This window comes from Stylophora pistillata, chromosome 2, assembly GCF_964205215.1.
Source record: "Stylophora pistillata chromosome 2, jaStyPist1.2, whole genome shotgun sequence".
In the NCBI taxonomy this organism is placed as follows: domain Eukaryota; kingdom Metazoa; phylum Cnidaria; class Anthozoa; order Scleractinia; family Pocilloporidae; genus Stylophora; species Stylophora pistillata.
The window spans coordinates 6,898,396-6,918,747 of NC_142520.1; the positions used below are offsets into that span (position 1 = coordinate 6,898,396).

The 20,352-nt window shown below is 36.6% G+C and overlaps 1 protein-coding gene across 4 annotated transcripts; it reads left to right on the plus strand.

The window, feature by feature from the left end:
- The first annotated feature begins 356 nt into the window (after positions 1-356).
- Positions 357-18,270, plus strand: LOC148736882 (adhesion G protein-coupled receptor L4-like). Of its 4 annotated transcripts, none has more exons than XM_088747812.1 (19): positions 368-757; positions 7,025-8,233; positions 9,072-9,217; positions 9,310-9,369; positions 9,957-10,164; positions 10,773-10,880; positions 11,065-11,152; positions 11,289-11,379; positions 11,463-11,512; positions 13,217-13,343; positions 13,437-13,540; positions 14,303-14,405; positions 14,513-14,663; positions 14,760-14,841; positions 15,143-15,209; positions 15,323-15,405; positions 15,601-15,721; positions 16,107-16,148; positions 16,256-18,270. In XM_088747812.1, exons 1-19 carry the CDS (start codon positions 691-693, stop codon positions 16,403-16,405), a joined length of 3,057 nt encoding a protein of 1,018 aa, XP_088603938.1. In that variant the 5' UTR covers positions 368-690; the 3' UTR covers positions 16,406-18,270. The 4 variants fall into 4 exon arrangements, 3 of the variants coding, with proteins under 3 accessions (XP_088603941.1, XP_088603938.1, XP_088603939.1); XM_088747813.1 differs by lacking the exon at positions 368-757 and adding an exon at positions 5,166-6,178; XM_088747815.1 differs by lacking the exon at positions 7,025-8,233 and having other exon boundaries at positions 366-757.
- Positions 18,271-20,352: the final 2,082 nt, after the last annotated feature.

Genomic DNA, 20,352 nt, shown 5'->3' on the forward strand with positions numbered 1-20,352 from the left:
ATGGCATAAACAGGGGCCATCTACATCTCTGCACCACCTGGTGGGTACCAATATTGATGAAAGAAAAGCTTCTATAACAGACCTGTTTCAAGCTGAGCTATAATTGTCTCGAGGCGACACGTTTGACGCTAGCACTCTAAAGAGACAAAGCTGATCGTCCTTGACTCGCTAAATGATTAAGAGTCCAATTGGTCAGTAATTAATATTAAAATTAAAATAAATACCTTCCGTCGCCGCTTAGTTAATATCCTTAGCCTAGAGCTACATACTTGCAAAAAATAGTATTATTACGCCTTGTTATTGTTTATCTCATGCCAGCCTATTGAAAGAGTTATGAGAATTGCAATGAAACAGTTTCTTGATCTGCTTATTCCATACGTGCTATATTTGTGCTGTAGTTCAAAACAGGTGTAAAGTACTTATTGCGACTAAATTTGGAGGGAAAGACCCGACGTCAATAATGTGAATGACAGTCAATTACCCGCATAACATGCCAGCAATAAGCGACTGGCTGTGGCACAAAACAACACGAAGAAAGACAGATTTTTAAATAGCTCTAAATAGAGGACGCCCACAACCTTATAATCATAACGCTAGGAAAGGGAATTTTGAGCTAATCTACAGCTAATACTAATTTATAAAAAGCTTTGGTCGAGAGTGATACTGAAAAAAATCCTGACCTACACATCGATGGAAAAAATGATCATGGCTGATTGTAAAATGTGGGGAACACTCCTGTTATCAATGACTCTATTGAGTGAGTACCAACATTCTTCTTAGAAGATATAATTTCGTAGAGTATGTCTTACAAGTATAATCCTAGGAGTAGAATGTATGGGTTTCAGTATAATCTTGGAAAAAAAGTAATAAAGCGGAAACTGAGACCGCTAAAGCTTAGAATGGTTCTAGATTAGGGTATTTTTTGTTAAAGCCGACCTCATCAGCTTCTATAAGGAAGTCAGGAATAAAATAAAAGAAACAGCATTTCAAGGGATTTACTTAAAGAAGCGAGTTAAGCAACGCATAATGATCTCTAAGCTAGAAACCCGATTTAACTCGCGCCAACATGTCAATGACGATGGTTTAATTTTAGCTTGATTTTGAAGTTAGAGATATGCAAATTATAAAACAAGTTAATAGATGGATGACACTAAACTCTCCCAGCTCTTGCCTCTCGCAAATAAGAGAACTTATTGGCCTAGCTAACAACAAAATTTTAAGTCTTTTTTCGAGAAGGGTCTGTCGGCTTCCTTTATCTCCTTTCCACTTTTTATTTGAATCTTGTATATTTACATTATCATTGTTTTATTCCATGCCTTCTGTTGAGTTAATAATAGGGGACAAACCAACGCCGTTATCGGAAATACTGGGCATACTGACAAAGTATAATTTATCTTTATAAACAAAGAAGTGCATTAATGAACTAACAGCTGCATATCCTTGAAAACAAAAAAACCAAAATAAAACAAAACAAAATAAAACATCGGTGCTAATGATACATTACCATACAGAGCAAAAACGGGATAACAAATTTTTCCTATCTAGAAAGCCATAAAGATGCTTTGAAGTTTTAGGTGTGTCTAAAACTAACAATCAGTGACATCCATTAGCTTCACGCTAGTTGAATACTTGTTGGGGGTAAATGGTTTAATATCACACTTATTTTTAACTTATGCTCACACATTGCTTCATTAATAATCTATAAAGATTCTTCTTTAACAGTTATATAAAGCCATATAGTGGCTTCGCCAAGATCTTACCCACTGAAATATAAATTACTAGCGAGGTAGGTCAAAGTTGACCATTATCGAAACGAGACGAATATCACGGTTGACGCCGGACATCCCTGGACATTTATTTTCTCATTATTGACTGTGTTTTGTATAGTTTTTGGTCGTCCTGATAGTTTGTTTTTGTCGTTTGGTTCGCTTATTTCGATCGTCTCGTTTGGTCGTATCGGTGGTTTCGCTTGTCTCTTTTCACTTTGCTTTTGCGAGTTTTAGTACATTTCATTCAACTTGGCTGTTAATGTTTGTCCAAAACCCATTTTTTATTCTAGGTCGAAAGGTCTAGTTAAGTGTGAGTGTGTAAACACGTTTGACTCGCGTGTATTTGTCAGGAATAATTTCAACCGAGGGGAGGGTTGCCAGGGAGACTTTTCAAAATCCGTCAAAACTGCGACTCGGGTTTGTCTGCCGTCATTGCATTTAGATAAGGCTTTGAGAACACGGAAAAATACTTCTTTTTCTCAAAATAGCAAAGTTGCGAAATAACGCATCCTCTGGCCGGTTGAAGCAGCGCGCCTAGCCTTTATACAAATGCAAGGTGAGCAAGGCTTAGAAGCATTTCCAATTTTTTTGGCCCCAAGATTATTTGAACTTATCTGAATTTGCTCGTCAGGAAACATTAATGAAGCTCTAAGAATTCCCAATGGCAACTTTTATTCCGTCAAGATGTTGTTGCTGGAGTGTCATTATTCAAAGATCATCGATCTTTTTTCCTTTTTTTCAGAACATTGACTTGAAAAGTTTAGAAACCCTTAGGGTCTGAAAGATGTTTTTTTAATGCGAAAACATTTTCTTATGTATATGTGCACGATCCTTCGTAGTAAAGCACTATTTAAGCAATAGTGAAAATCAGACCTGAAAAAAATTCAGGCCTGTACGGGATTCGAACCACTGACCTCTGCGATACTAGTGCAGCGCTCTACCAATTGAGCTAACAAGCCAACTGGGAGCAGGCCATCAAATTAACTCGACATAAACCCGTAGATAACAAATCAAACAACAAACATATGAAATACATATATATGAACTGCGGTTATGAAACGTATATGTGCACGATCCTTCGCAGTAAAGCACTATTTAAGCAATAGTGAAAATCATACCTGAAAAAAAATTCTTGAAAAAATTCCTGAAAAAACGTTTCATAACCGCAGTTCATATATATGTATTTCATATGTTTGTTGTTTGATTTATCATCTACGGGTTTATGTCGAATTAATTTGATGGCCTGCTCCCAGTTGGCTTGTTAGCTCAATTGGTAGAGCGCTGCACTAGTATCGCAGAGGTCAGTGGTTCGAATCCCGTACAGGCCTGAATTTTTTTCGGTCTGATTTTCACTATTGCTTAAATAGTGCTTTACTGCGAAGGATCGTGCACATATACGTTTCATAACCGCAGTTCATATATATGTATTTCATATGTTTGTTGTTTAAAACATTTTCTATCAGCTATTAGTTAATAACCCATAATTTTGAAGGGAACAGCCAATCAGAAAACTATTTTAAACTACCAGGCGTGTGTTTTAGAATCAAAAATTACCACTGTCACCATAATATGCATGATTCGTCGTTGTGAATGTAGGAATAAAATATTGTTATGAAAATAACAAATGAAAGACGCCAAAATTTCGAGTAGCTTTTATATATATAAAAAAAAAAGAAAAACGGCTGATCAAACAACATTTCTTAAATTCTTATCCCCGCTAGTCACGAAAACGAAATAAAGCTATGTGTATCATCGAAAGCACTTCTGCAGGGAACAATCAGGGGTGCTATGTTTCTCTACACACTTAACGGGTATCATTGAATTCATAAAAGGGAAAAAATTATCTCAGATAGATCTCTTACAAGCATTTTAGTCTAATGGCGTAATGATCTCGAGCCAAAACATTTGGTCCCTAAAAAACAAATTAACCGTTAACTTGCTAAATAGACATAAAATACAAGTCAGTAATTAATACTTAGATCAGCGTGAATACTCTCTGTCTGTCTTCCGCAGTTGATACCTCTGGCCTCTGGCCTCGGGCGACATCATTGAGAAAAAAAATCTAGTTTTTGCTTTATCATCATGCATCCCCCGTATTCCACGTTATTATATTAAAAGATTTGGAAAATCTGTTACGGAATAGTTTCTTCCCAGTTTTATTTGTTTTAATTTCAATTTTAAACGGCTGTAAAAGGCATACTGCGTCTTATTTTCGCAGAAACAAATGACCTCAATCGTTTGCATGACAATCACTTTCCCGCATAAATGCTTGCAATTGCAATAAACAGCTGTTTCTAGCTCAAAACAACACTTGGTGTGAGGCCTGGGAAAGATTTCCAAAAGATAACAATCAACGAAGCCTTCTTCAGTGATACTGACAAGGTAAATTTGTGGCGATTCAAATGGTACAGCAAATTTGCTAAGAAGCAGATAGGTTCAACTTGGCAATGGAGAGTGTTTTTATTTTCTTATGAGTCTTTAGATATCGTGCGTTAATATTCGCTACAGTAGAAAATGTAGTCTGAATTGCAGCGTCTACGCAGAACCGTATTCAATTATTAGCAAGAAGTGAAAGAAAAAAAATATCGGTGTTTCGAAGGATTTGATCAAATAAATGTATCTTTTACAAAATCAAAATTACGCTTTCGTGCGAAACAGCGATAGGAACATTGATAAAGCTCTTTGTTTTCACGATGGCAGCCATTTTTTTCACAAAAATGCTCCAACTGCAACGTCATTATTTTAATCTTATATTTTTTCCTCGTTTTCAGAATTTTCCCTGAAACTTTTAGAAACCCTAACGGTTAATAAAACAGGTGGTTAATTACGAAAACATATATCAACATATATCATGTAAAATATCATGTGCGTGTTCAGATATAACAAATTAGTGCCGTGTACCATATTATGTGGGACTCTGAACCACGAAGTATCATTAACAAGTCAATAAAACACTTATGCAGTGAAGATAAGAAACCCGCTCATACCTAATAATAATAATAATAATAATAATAATAATATAATAATATCGTTTATTGAAACCTCTTGCAAAAAATGCTGGTTTATAATATTAACAAGAATTATAGGAGAAAAACGGGGGAGAACTGTATAAAATGCTTTAAACTACATACAAGTAAAAACAACATGTACAGTAAAAATGATAATACTAAAATGATAGCAATGTTTATTATGAAAAAAAAAACCAGTATGATTAAACTGGCAAGTATTTGACTGTCATAAAGCTCTTAAAACGATCGGTGGACTTTTTTGAGTGATAGTGAGTACGATTTGATCTTAAATTATAGCGGTCTGAAGATTTACGAACGTCGGCATACATTGCAGTATAAAGGGGGTTGTCATTATGAATACGACTTATAAGGGATTCGCAGGCAGCACTACGGCGTGCATCAAGAGTTTCAATACCGGCTAGCATTAGGGTATCTGAGTACGAATGACCTGGCCAAATAATGGCGAGAGCACGCCTCTGCACTGACTCTAAGGTCTCAGATAAGTAGGACGGTAAATTGGCAAATGCAGTAGAGGCGTACTCAAGTATGGAACGTATTAGGCAGCAATAGATGTAGACGATATCTTCCGCTGGGACAAAACTTCTCCTGAGCTAACTTAAAGCAAACAACCGTCTGTTGTCATTGGACAAGTTGACGCCTAAGAGCTTGAACGACGAGACCTCTTCTATAACAGCGCCCCCCGATACGACCGGGGGAGCTTTGTAACTATGTATTATACCGTTCTGCACCAGTTAGCAAGGAGAGTAATCTCAAGGGTGGCGTGTTTGGTTGGAGAAAAACTTTGTGGTGCCAGCGCTTCAGGAAGACTCTAAAGGCTGTTGACAGGTTTTAATCAACAAGGACTCTCAACGGTCAATAATCGATATCAAGATTAAAACGAATACTTACCATTGCCACCAAGTTAAAGTCCTAACCTAAGGCTATGTTATTAACATAAATACAATGTTTTTCGCCCTGTTATTGTTAATGTCATGCTAGCCTATTGAAAGAGTTGTGATAATTTGAATGAAACAGTTTCTAAAAAATGGTAATTTTGTACCTGTCAAATTTGTTTCACTAGAGTGTGAAACAGGTTCGAAACCGAACCGCGACTAAATTTCAGCAGAAAGAGCGGATCGACGTCAATAATTTGCATAATATACTTTCAATTAACAGCTCGCTCTGGCACTGAAAAACGCAAGCTGTATCGTTTTTACAGAAGATCAGTCCCTGAAATATTTCTGAGAAGAAAGTATTGCTCTGATCAACAGCATGTACAAATTGGAAAAAATATTCTTTCTTCTACGAACGTGATACTGACAAAGACGTAACTGACAAAGAAGATGATGACAAAAACTTCTCAGATATGGGTTTCCACACTGCTATTATTATCTTTACCGAGTGAGTATCAATGCTCTTTAAAGACATGAATCTGTGTAATATAAGTAGTAAAGAGTAGTATGTAATTCTAACCCGATGTTTGAATTCAAAGTGAGGATAATTCTGGAAAGGGTAAATGGAAGGCTGATACGAATTATTAGCTCTCCGCTCGCCACGTAAACGGAAATATTGCCGAACCAATAGCTGTTTAGAAAAACGTTCTGGAGCCAACTTTAAAATAAAAAATACGGATTCGCTTTCTTTCCCGTCCACTTTCGATCGAAGTGTTAACATATACACGTTCATAAGTTTATTAAACGACAATCGAGAGGTCGACACCGTTCTCCAAAGCCAGGTTTTAACTCAAAAGAGTCATGCTTAGTTCATTTTCTCAAAAACTACGCTGAAAAAGGCTTTAGGTAAACCTCACTGACTGAACTGATCGGGGCACTTATATGTGTATAAGCTCTATAAGGGGCGTATACCTTAATGCATGACGATAATACACGAAACAAAGCAACATGTTTGACCCATAACATAGTTACGAATAAGAGCCACTTGTCTAAGGAAAGCTTAGACAAAAAGGGATGAAATAATCCCATCTTTGTTGAAAGTCAATTACGCAACGTTAGATGATGAAGAAACCGGATTGATGTAAGCTGTAAATTCATTGATCACATGCCTAGATGTTTGTCGTTTAAAAAGGATGAAGTATGGCATGAACTAGATATTTCTGCATTGTTATGTGCTGGAAGTGTTAGGGCGTATTCGAAGTAGAATTTATCTAACAGCTGTGATCGCTAGGGATTGGCTCAGGGAAATCAGTATGTCACTTTTCTCACTTTCACTATCATAAATATTTGTCAGGCTTTGGGTTGAGTCATCATGAATGCAGCGAAAGTAACGACACGTGTACAATAGACTGCGCAACGAATGACGATTCAAACAAGCATATGCATATTTGCAAACGTGGTAATTATAATTGCAGCCTGGTACGTAAAGTCGTATGCAATGGGGGAGAGTTTGATCAGCAATGCAGCGGGAAAGAATATTGCAATATGGAGTGTTCCGGGAAAAAGTGTACTCAGCGGTGCAACGGGCAAGGACGAGGATGCAATATGACATGCAGTGAGGAAGAATGTGATCAGAAATGCAGCGGGAAAGAATATTGCAATATGCAGTGTTCCGGGAAAAAGTGTACTCAGCGTTGCAACGTTCAAGGAAGAGGATGCAATATGACATGCAGTGGGGAAGAGTGTGATCAGTATTGCAACAAGAAAGAAGACTGCAATATGCATTGCAGTGGGAAAAACTGTACTCAGCGTTGCAACGTTCAAGGAAGAGGATGCAATATGACATGCAGTGGGGAAGAGTGTGATCAGTATTGCAACAAGAAAGAAGACTGCAATATGCATTGCAGTGGGAAAAACTGTACTCAGCGTTGCAAAGGGCAACTGAAAGGATGCAATATGAGTTGCAGTGGGAGAGAAAAGTGTAAACAGCATTGTAACGGAGAAGATTATTGCATTTTGCGTTGCAGCGGGACAAGGTGTGATCAGCGTTGCAAAGGGCATGCTAAAGAATGCAATCTAACATGTAGCGGGATAAACGGTGTTCAGCGTTGCAAAGGGCAGGTAAAAAGTAGCAATATGACAGTCAGCAGGGAAGAGTGTGATCAGGATAGCAATGAGAAGGAGGATTGCAATATACAATGCAGCGGTGAAAACTGTATCCAGCGTTGCAACGGGCAGTTAGATAAATGCAATATGCAATGCAACGGGAATACTTGTGAACAGACATGTCGTGCTCAGACATGTAGCATGACAAGGAATGGGTTCAGGAATAGATTAACCAAGCAGATCTGCCAAGGTGGGAATGGTTCATGTTATCAACACGTTAGGATGCAATGCAGCATGAGAAACTTTCATTTCAAGTGTGACAGAGGTGATCAATGCAAGGCCTCCAAATGGTTCAGTACTGACTGTATCACATCAGCTTTATACGCTTCTAATGTCGTTAAAACTGCCACGGTCACAGCAACCCAAGCTATCACAACTCAAATTCCAACATTACAAGGTAAATAAAACTTCCATGTTCGCAATGAGTGCCACCGAACAAAAGATGATGACAAATATAATAATGATAACGATTATGATAATAGTAATAATACAAATAGTAATAATAATGATGATGATGATAATGATAATAATAACAATTATAATAATAATAGCAATGATAACAATAATGATGATGACGATGATGATTAGGAGGATTATAGTAATCAATTTGTTGAATAATCCCCGAGACGTAAGAGAGGAGATTCTTCAATAATATTCATTGAGCCTCAGCTGAATAATTGTTTTAACGTGTAATGACTAAGATACTTTCAAATTTTGTTGTACACATTCGTTTTGATGTGTAAAACCTTCCGTTGCAATTGCTTTGATTACTCGTACTGTATCTAGAATCGGCGACAAAATTGTTAATATATTGATCTTTTCAACCCCCCTATAAATTCCATTTTATCACTTTCGCCCTCGTTAAATACCACAATCATCTTGCGTGAGTCGCACGAGGCGATTATAGCTGGATATGACGCAATACTTGACCAATCAGAGCGCACACACCTCTTATCATCGTAGCAGATATACAAGCAACTAATGGTGAAAGTGATAATAATAATATTAGTAAATATGATAATAATAATAATTCCGACACAAAAGCATATAAACTGTTTATTTCCTCTTCCATCAAGAGAATATAAAAACAGTGTCAAAATTTTTTCTACGAGATATAATCAAGACCACTGAATAAAATTTTACTATATAGATTTCTCGCATTTTCTCCTCGAGCTTTATCGTAGCATTACGATTTACTTGAATCTATTTTAACCATGGCTATCACTTTCACGTAGTCCCTTTCCATTCACCATTACCGAAATCGTTATCGTTATTGCTGCCATCACCATCATCAACACCATCGTCGTCGTCGTCACCGTTATTACTGTCATCATCATCACCACCAACGCCGTTATCGCCGTTGGAAAGCATTGAGAACCTGGTATGTATTGTTAGTTGTAGATGTCGTTTTAGATGCTTTTATCGAAGCCTTTATTATTAGTTCGACAACTTTAATAACTTTTTTCATCCTAGGTAAAAGAATCTGTTTCTAAATTTAGTCGAATTGAAATCCGCAGAAACAGCTCCATGCAGGTATTGAATTAATTAATGACTTTTGCACCTTCTAATTAGGACATTCTGTTGCTATGGGACTATTGCTATTAAGATTAATCGCTAACACGAAGAAACAAATCAGGCCCTAGAGCTAGAGAATTAGGCTTGAAAATACAGGGGGAGTTACTTCTAAATGAAAAAGACACAGAAACCTGTTAAATGACATTCTCTTAATAGAGGAGTAGCTTGTTCCAGGTAAAAAGACACAGAGACCTGTTAAACGACATTCTCTTAATAGAGGAGTAGCTTGTTCCAGGTAAAAGGACACAGAGACCTGTTAAATGACATTCTCTCAATAGGGGAGTAGCTTAGAAAAAAAAAAAAAAACCGGAAGGTGACTAAGCTGAGCGACGAAACGATCCTCATAATACTAGGCTGTTTTCGCCCGAGTCCACTGACCGTGAAGCCGGCCTCAGCTTCTTGTGGTGATAATATATATTTTTTTTCTAGAGAGAGAACTTGAGGGAATGTAATCTTTTACACAATTTTTCCCCTTTTTTTTTACTCTTTTGGAAGCTAATACACTTGAATTCTATGTAATGTTGATGAAGAGTATTCTTTTGCAGGAGGCGATAACTTTGTTTGAAGACTTCACTGATAAGTATATGAACATTTCGGAATCCAGTAAAGACGAACTCGGTATAGGAGAGATTAAAACAATAAGAGAATCCGTCTTTAGAGTGGCCGTTGCCTTCGAGGAATTTGCTCTTAATTACGGTAAATACCATCTGAGTGGAACGGAGCCTTCAAAAAAGATCATACGCCAGAATATGGGTAGGTTAAAATACGACCTTCATTAAGGTTCATTACAATTTGCCAATCACCAATATATTCACTGAACGAATGGTTTCACTGCTACCTGAGTCTTACTAGTACATATCACTTTTAAGGAGCGTAAGGGGGTAGAAATCTATCATCGTTCTTTGATCTACGAATAGCGTTAGAAACCTAATTTTAAAAAGTGTTAACATATCGGTTTTATTTCCGCAAGTTGAATATTTAGAGAAATTTAAATAAATGATCTTTCCTATATTTGATTAGTTTCTGTGGCACAGTTTCTTTTGTTTTCATGCCTCGTTTACACCAAAGCCTAATCGGATGTGTTTTTTTTTTATAAAGTTGTTTTCTTAAACACGGTCATAAGTTAGCGATTACTCGAATCCCATGGAAAATTTAGGTTTTCAGTTCTCAGTTTCTGATTTTCATTTAGTTTAACTAAAACATGTTTTGCTGGTGTATTGTGGGGTATTAATTACTAGTTCTTAAAACACAATGATAATGTACACATTCAAGTTTATTGAGAAACGCAACTGCTTGCATTATGTTCCTTTAATTTTCTAAATCCAAGTAATCGCCAACTATTTTTCTCCTTCTTCCGACAGTTTTGAGTATTCAGAAAGGTTACCGCCAAAATTCGACCGACTTCGCTCTCGAGGGGAAAGAATGGCAAGCCAGCATTAATATTTCCTCTGCAAATCTCGCGGAAAATGGTTTGTTTTACCTTTAAAGTTATCCTTCTTTGCCTTTAATTTGCCTTTCATAACTTCTAAAAATGGTTTATTGACCAGCGTAACCTTTCTTTTTGGGGGGTTCAATGTTTCACAATTTGAATAACTCTATCTAATCTGAGAAGTTTGTCTGCTTGTTTGTTTTTTTTCTTCCTTTACTCATCAGGATCAGTGGTAATAGGGTGCGTCTACAAAGAACTTCATGAATTACTCCAGACAAATCAACTCATCGGGAATGAAAATGACAATTTAAGGTGATATTTACGGTTAGGATAATCTCAAAACGTTTCATAGTCAGTGCGTCATTTTCCAAAGTTCATTCAAAATCCGATGAGCGCATATAGCTAATAAATAATCTGAGTGATTCTTGGAACACAATTTTCTTTACAGGTATGTGAACACCAGGATAATGACAGCAGCTATGGATCCTAAACCTGAAAAATTACAACAGGATGTCATCTTGAAATTCAAAAACCTGGAGGTAACAGCAAGAACGCTGAATGTTTAGTTCAGTCCGTCCTTGTTTTGATGGGTTGATTCAAAAGAAATAAAATATATTTTTAGGTCGATGACGGAGAGAAGCATTGCATGTTTTGGAGTGGCCTCAGCAACAGGTAAAAACATAGCCATAATCCATTTTTTTTCTGAATTATTTGCTATCTAGGGTTAAATTTAAGTAGACAATTTGAAAATTATCAGTTGAACGGTTATTCAGAGTGTGAGTAAGCCTGAATTTCTCAGGACATTTTCAGTGACAATAACTAATGTTTTGGACAACTAAAGGTGGAGTCTGATCATTAAGTTCTCAAGAACTGGAGAAAATAATAAAGAGACAAAAATCGCTAACAACTACTTTATCGTAGATGGCACTCTCTACAAACACATATATGGCTGCCCAATGGGGCATTTGGCTATGGAACACGTCGGAGAGATAGCTTTAGTAACCGCACCCCACCCTCCTAATTGTTGGTATAGATATGTTGACGATAGGCATCTCTGCATTGTTAGTGAACATCTTACAGAGTTCCACTCCCACCTTAACTCAGTTGATCAACCTATCAGATTTACAGTGGAGGAAGAGAAAGACGGATCCATCGCATTTCTGGACACCATGACAGCCAGAAATCCCGATAGAACTATAATTATAACATAACCAAAGTAAAGCGCGCGCTCTGATTAGTCAATTTAGCGTCCTCCATTTGCCCATGGGTGTACGCTGCTGACGTGAGCAAATTCAAAGACTATTTTTCCGCGCGCGCTTGTTTTTTTCTGGTCACGTAGGACTTGTTAAATAAAAGGGAACTCTATAGCTACAATTCATAAATGTTATGTTATAAAACAAATGGTAAACCCCACAGCGTACACTATTGAGTTATGGATGCACGCGGCAGGTTGCTAAGCACGAAAAAAGCGTAAGAGTTGCTCGAGGAGATAGCCGAGAGCGACTCTAGCTTCTTGAGTGCTTAGCAAACCTCCCAAGTGCATCCATAACTCAATAGTGTACGCTGTGGTGTTTACCATTTGTTAATTAGAGGCTGCCAAAGCACTACTGGGTCTACAAATCAGCCTCAAACCAACAGAGGTTTTGTCACCCTGCCATAACTTCAAGGAATTTTAAAAAAAAATTGCAAGAGCTTTAAATCAATTCAATATCAATGTTGCTCAGAAACCCGTAACGACCGTTGGCTCCTTTTTGAAAGAACCTAAAGACAAATTTAGTAAAGACGTATCGACAGGAGTGATCTATTAAATCAGTTGTAAAGATTGTGACAAAGTTTATATCGGTCAAACATCAAGAGTCTTAAGATCCAGGATTAGAGAACACAGGAGAGCGATTTTTTACGGGAGATAGAAATTATCTATTAATCCAACATTGTATAAAGTACAATCATGATTTTGACCTTGAGGACGTCAAGATCATTGACCGCTGTTCCCAATGGTCGCAAAAATTAGTTTTAGAAGCGTGCACTCAATTTGTGAACCGAATGCCATTAATGAACACATTTACATTCCTGGCATTTACAAGGCCCTAGGCAATCCTAAGTGACGTTTCTGCGGCTCTTTTTAAAGCACTCATTTGCTTTCGTAGCAATTTCATTGCTGAAGAAGGTTATAGTATTTTAAGCGAAACGTCTTCACACAAAGTTTTTTAGTCAGTGACAACAAAATTTTTATTTATTATCATGCCTGACTACAACTATAGTATTTTTAAAGACAAGAATCGCTTAACTGCTAACTTTATTCATTAAATATCAATTCCAAGGGAGTTGACACTCTAATTGAAGTTTGAAACTCCGAGTTTTTATTCAAAATTTCAGTCTAGATGGGTTCTCAGGGAACGGTTGTCATATAGATTCATCGATGAGCAACGCAGAAGAGACAGTTTGCAGATGCAATCATTTGACTCATTTTGCTGTCTTAGTCGATTTTAGCGATGGCCCAGAGGTAATTTTTTTCTTTTTGTTGTATTTTGCATCCTGAGTAGTAATAAGTGTGTTGTGTCAATTGATCTGTTGTTCGTTTCAACTTTTGCTACAGCTCTCCATTAAGGACTTAACTATTCTGGAGATCATCAGCTATGCAGGATTAAGCCTTTCTGTCATCGGAATGCTTTTGACGATAGCTTTGTATTTTTTCTTTACGTAAGTACTGTTTCTAAACACCCTGCGATCTATATTATTGGATCAATTTGACTATGTTAGATAAATCAGGTCTGTACGTGCAAAAAAAGATCAGATCACACAAAGGTTTGAAGCATATGAAGAGACTGTCAACCGCACTTTTCTTTCAGTCGCTTGAAAAAAATTTTAGAGATAAAAACAACAATAAATTATGGACGATGTTCTTTGCAATTTCCTTGGAACTTTGTACACTCTGTATGTAGCAAAATTCATGAGTCATTGTAATGTAATGTAATGCTTTATTTAATGTCCAAAACGTGGGAGGTGCTTGCGCAATCTTCCGAGCCAGAGGCTCATGTTAAAAACGCTCGATAAGCTAAGAAATACTAGAATTATCTATATACAAGTATTGGAGAAACTTAAGAACATCTAAATTTAAGAAAAAAATATAAATATATATATGTAGGCATGATTATATAATATGTTAGACATGAATTTTATAAATATAAACTAGCCCGAAAGTAAATAGAAATATGAATAGATAAAGTTCGTTCATTGACACCCTGTGAAATTGACATTATTCAGCCGAGCACGAGTCATTATTCATAGTACGTTTGATTTACAGTGTTCATTCGTTGGTTTGTTGCTCATTCTTTTAATGATTACTAGATTGCTTAGCATTGCCCTTCCTTTGCGTTTCTATTGGTTCCTCGAGCTTTTTCTCGTGCTTTGCTTAGCGTCTGAATTCACATTAACATTGATATTTTATTTCATTTTCAAAAGAGATGTCCGACAACCTCTGTCTCAAATACGACTTAGTCTTTCTGTTTCCCTTGGAGCTGGACAAATTATCTTTCTGGCTGGAATAAACGCTACAGAAAATACGGTAAGAGGCTCCCCACCATTAGCGGAATTCATTCAAATACATCATTCTTGAAGGAAACTTGAAAAAGACAAATTAATTCTTTGGTCTTTACCCCTTTGCTATTGCAGGCTGTTTGTGTCACAGTGGCAGCTCTTATGCAGTATTTCCTGATGGCTGCTTTCTGTTGGATGCTCGTCGAGGGAATTTATCTCTACCTGTTTGTTGTGAAAGTTTACAACCTCAACACAAAGATGCAAATGTATCACATCATGTCATGGGGTATTTTGGTTCTACAGTAGTACTGGTCAAACATTGTTGGAGATTATTTTGACACCAGACTGTATCATAATTATTAACGTAAAAATTTCATAATAGGTTTGCCAGTCATTATGGTAGCCATTTCATTGAGCATCGCTGCTAAAAAGGATGGGATACAAAACTATACCAGTGATGAATAGTAAGAGGCATAAAATGTTCAGTTTCTTTCTCCTCAATATTCCTGTTTTTTTTTTTAGGTCTACTTGTTCAAGTATTGACTATTGCTTCGTTTTATTTGTTTATTTTTCCCCTCTTCATTATCGTCTTAACTAATTTGACCTATATTTCCTTATCATATTTTCTTCGTCCCTTTAGGCTAGCCTCCGACCCACAGTTTCTATGTGTGAATATCACTTTCAGACGCATGAGTGGTTGGGAAAATTGTGAACCTGCAATCCAGCAGTACTGTCTCTCTTTTTCCTTTGTCTTTTTTTCTTTAGCTGTTGGATATCCTCAACTAAAAATTTGATCTGGATATTTGTTGCATTTGTGATTATTATTGAACTTGTAAGTTTCGGATATTTATTTTCTTTTGGCATTGGTATTTGTGATTCTGGTTTAAGAATTTGTGTTCAACAGCAACAATAAATACAAAACTATATTTAAATCCTCTCCTTCAGATCAACATTTTGATTCTCGCACGAGTGATAAGGGAGATGACCAGAATGCAGCCAATAGGAGACAAGCAAATTCATCAAATTCGGTGAGATAGAGTTTTAACAGTATGATAAAAAAAGACAGTTTCAGTCTGAGATTTTAACAAAATCAAATTCTGAATTAGATTTTTAATGATATTCACCCATCTTCCTCAGTTGTTAGTTGATGTCAGTAATTATTTTGAGGAAAAATGGAATTTAATTTTAAAAACCCCATATTTTACCTTTCTATCCGCCTTCAGAATTGGCATTAGGGCATGCGTGGTGATGATTCCCTTACTGGGTGTCACGTGGTTATTTGGTCTCCTATCACCGTTACACAAAGCTTTCGTTTACATTTTCACCATCCTCAACTCTTCTCAGGTTAGTTTTCAATCCTCTTATATCATATTTAGAGTCATCCGATTGTCTTTATTACTTCATGTTTAAATATTGTCGCCATGGTCAGATAACATTAGCCAAAGAATTATGAAAAAATAAGCCTCAGAGGATAAAGCAAAAAAGGAAAAAAAAAGTCAATAAACGGGTAACATTCTTTCTTTTTTGTTTTTTCATTCTCATAACTTTAAAGTTATTTACATATCTAAATAAATAAGTAAATGATTTAGCAATGGACATCCACTGGGTGGCTATTCTTGTCCACTGTTCAGATCGAATTGGAATTATCTAAGATATTTGAGGAAAAAATTTTAATGTAGTAAAGTTCAATTGCATATTATGATCTTGATAACGATCCTCCTTTTTTCAGGGTTTCCTGATTTTCGCTCTTCACTGTGCGCGAAACAGCCAGGTAAGTTCGATATGGGAAAAAAGACATGTAGTATGGATAATTTGATTGAAAGCTTGAATAAACATTTAAGTGCTTTTTTTCTGATTACTTTCCTCGTCTATTTGCAGATTAGAGAGCGGTTCAAAAGAAAAGTGAGCACCGTTTTTCCACTTACAAAAAATGGTAACTCCACAAGGAAGAGCTCACAGGTTAATCTGAGTGATATCGGCGGTGTAAAGGCGGTTAATCTGCAGTCTTATAATGAATCGCATCATTGAATACAATCTCGCTTTCTGATTGGTTAAGGAAGCGAGATATTTAGCGTGGAATTGCGAGTTAAAAACGATGCTAAGTGATATTGTTTCGCATCTACGTAAGCATAACAAATATCGTCAAATTGTTACAAAGTCTTGTTACTAAGTCAGTTTAAAGCGTTTTCAAAACCATTGTCACCTTTTAAAGAGCCAAAAACAAAAAAGCGTTTTTCAAAGTCAGCCTGAGGTTCTTCCCTGTTTTGAACTGAACTTGAAACTCTTGAAGGGGCACGAAAAACCTCTTTCGCTCGCGACAACGCGAAAGCGAGAAAATGTTGTGAACTTGGCCCAGAAAAAACAATCTCCGAGCTAACAGGTCGCGTCAACCCGGGTTCAATACCCACCTACAGCCATAATCTTCTCGTAAAACAACGAAGGATGTCAAGCAAGTTGGGTGGCTTTTCAATCGTACCTACTACCTTTGCGAGAAATTTGCATTGTGTCATCAACCTTGCACTTCCATCAGTAGATGACAATAACATAAATAACATAAAAAAATAAATAAATAACAGAAAATAAATAAATAACATAAATAACATAAAAGCTATGAATAACGGCAGTGATGGTCTAACAGCGAGAGCTCTAGGTTAGCTGTTCACCTATGTATCGTTCAACAACTCTCCAGTGAATATTTCCATCAAATTTCAGTCAAATGTTTATCCCAACGATAACTGCTAATGGCAGTTGTCTGTACTGAATTTTTACAGATAAAAAGATCGAAGTTTTTGGACTTTTCATGAAACACTGCTTTGTTTTTAAAGGTATAAGATATCAATCAATACACGTATTTACTCTTCAAGGTACGTACCCTAGATCAATCGCGATTTTAAACTCTCAGTGCTTTCGCTTGCATACTTCATTTCAGTTTTGCCACCTGAGGTAAAAGGTGTAAATTATTTTCCTTCTCGAGTAAATTATTTGGAAATTTGAAAAAGAGATGTTAAAAATAAATGGCTATAAATTCAGCGAAATACCATCATTATCCTTTGATGGTGTGAAGCTTGTTTAAAAAGTTTGAAAACGAATATAAAAACCAGGTTCAAATAAAAGATTACAGAGGTTCAAACGTGCACATTGACCTTGCTTACTATTCGCTAACGCAATGACAGTTCTGACAGTTGACTTCGAAATGGCTTTCTGTAGCGCGCGCCCAGGATAAAAAACAAATAAAATTATTGCTGTTTTCTTGTTTTCCTATTTTTATTCAATGATGCGATCCAAGGAAAATTCATCACCTGACTCGTGAATTCCGCGTTAAATTGCACTCGAAAACCCATATCGCGCTCATCGCTTCCCGATTCCTACGGTATTGGTTTTCGCGTGCAATTTAACCCCGAATTTCCTCGTCAGGTGATGAATTTTCCCAAATTTTCCTATAGAATTTGAACTGAAAAAACGCTCAGCTTAATTAACTGGATCAAGCAGGCTGAGAATAAGAGGTGCTAGATATTTGTCTACATCCTCCACAAGGAGGTAACAGCTATTTATAGAAGGTTAGTTGAATAGTACTTGCGGCTATTCACGAGACAATCATCATTCGCAAAAAACAGTATTCGTTTGTGTGATACTAATATAATCGATGGTAAGCTAGCTCTTCAGATTCATCAGCCTTTAGTGCTGTTTAAGGTCTTGGCAAGATGCAATTACCTTATTTTGATGAAAAATAAATAATTTTACCCTATCATACGTTTAAGCAGCAAGCTTATATTGAAAGCAGCGAGTCTTTCACATAATTTTATTCATTAGCTAATTAAATTGGTTAATTTTTTCTGTTTAACTTATATTAACCTACAATATACGGGACATGTTAGTAAACCTTGTAACATGTAGTGTTGTACATCTTTGCATATAATTAGTATTCGAATTGATTTTAACACGCATTCTATGTCTTAATGTTTTCCATTCTCAATTTTTTTTTCTTGCGCGACATCGTTTTTGCTTATACAGTGGAATCCCGATTTCTCGAACCCTCGGTTTCTCGAACCTCCCCATATTTCGAACCAAACCTTGTTTCGCTTGGATTTGCTTCACTTTTAATTTCACATCCGATTTCTCGAACCAATTTGCGTTTCCCCTAGCCTGGAGGTTCGAGAAATCGGGATTCCACTGTATAACACGGAAGAAGTCACTTTGATTGTACGTGTTAAGAAACCTCAACAAAACAAAAAACTACTGGTCGAACAGCAAACAGCATCTCATCTTCCTATTGCCATAGCAAAAACTTGTTAATAATGAATAAATTAAACAATACTTGGTGAAGATAAATAGTTTACCAAATAACTAAAAACAAAGGAATGAAATAGATTTTTACCCTTCAGCCAGGTTTTTTTCAAACTTAATCTTTTCTCATCCTGAGGTACGTAGCACTCTTTATCGTGGCAAATGTTTCGATGGCTTTGAATTAAAATTAGCGCATCACTAAAATGCAATAGAAGCGATCGTTCAAAACGCAATAAAGGTAAAGGAAAGCGGTTAGTTTACTATAACTATATAAAAGAACAGAACTTTAGGCTGAAACAGCTGCAAATTTGCATCAGTCTGGCTTAAAACATCATCAAAAGGGAGTGCAATTTCTTGGGGTTTTAGAGCAGAAATAGGAGAGACGAGGTTTACCTCTCTCCCAACCCTCACCCCCTCCCCACCCCTCCCCCTTTATATACGGTAGGTTAATTTAAAAAGAGTATGTTAGTTACGCTTTGAGAGCAAGACGAACAATTTGCTGTAAATGACATACTGCAAAACAACTCTCTTCGAATTGAAACGTCACAACTTCACGTTTGCCGTTCGCAGTAATAGAGGAAAAATCTCAATCTTATGAATTTTACCGCCTTGATTTATATGCAGTTGTTATTAAAGAAATCCAAGAACCATAAATTTTTGCCACTAGAAACTTTTTAGGAGTCATTTATGTTGACATGTTATGATCGACTATTTGCACTTCGGCGGGCTAAAGAGTTCAGTACGAAAACACATTTTTGCTAATAACCAGTGTGCGTTTCAAAATTATACCAAATTTTTCAAAGGATACCATAGTTAAAATACTAATGCGTGGTTTGAGATAATATGTAGATTTAGCCAAGCCTAAAAGCGGAGCTCCTAAGTTCGTAATATTAATGATACGCTCGGTCAGTCACGTGACATCCAAAAGAAAAGAGGTTGACAATATTCCACGCGAAGCGCGCGTGGGAGCCCCGCTAAAAAAGAGAAGGAAATTGAAAGAAACTACCCTCGAAGGCCAAGTACTGCATCCTTAATGCAAAACGGCATTTTATTATGTGATCACGCGCGAAAAAAAAATATCGGTGTTTCGAAGGTTTTTATAAAGGAAATCGCTTTCATCAATTCTTTACTTGTAAAAAACCATAGGAAGATCGATAGAGCTTTCTGAATTCACGATGGCAATCTTTGTTTCACAAAATTGTTCAAACTGCTCCGTCATTACTTTAAGTTAATTTTTCTTTCCTTTTTTTTCCAGAATGTATTTTCCTGAAAATTTTGAGAAACCCTAAGGGTAGTCTGAAACAGGCGGTTGATTACGAAGCATTTCGTATATGCTAGTAGATACCAAACCGTCAATAATGGAGGAAAAAGCTAATCAGGAAAGTATTGTGAATTATAAGATGTGCGTGCTTAAACAAAACAAATTGATTATTGCTGTCCACCATATTCTGCGTGAATCTGATTCACAAAGTATAGCATTGACTATTCGTCATTGTGAATGAGGAAACGGAAACGAAACGTTAATGTAGTGAAAATAAAGAACCCTCATACCTAGTGAAAGAAAAAAAGAATTATATGCGTCGTGTGGTGCATGGCATAAACAGGGGTCATCTACATCTCTGCACCACCTGGTGGGTATCAATATTGATAAAAGAAAAGCTTCTATAGCAGACCCGTTTCAAACTGAGCTG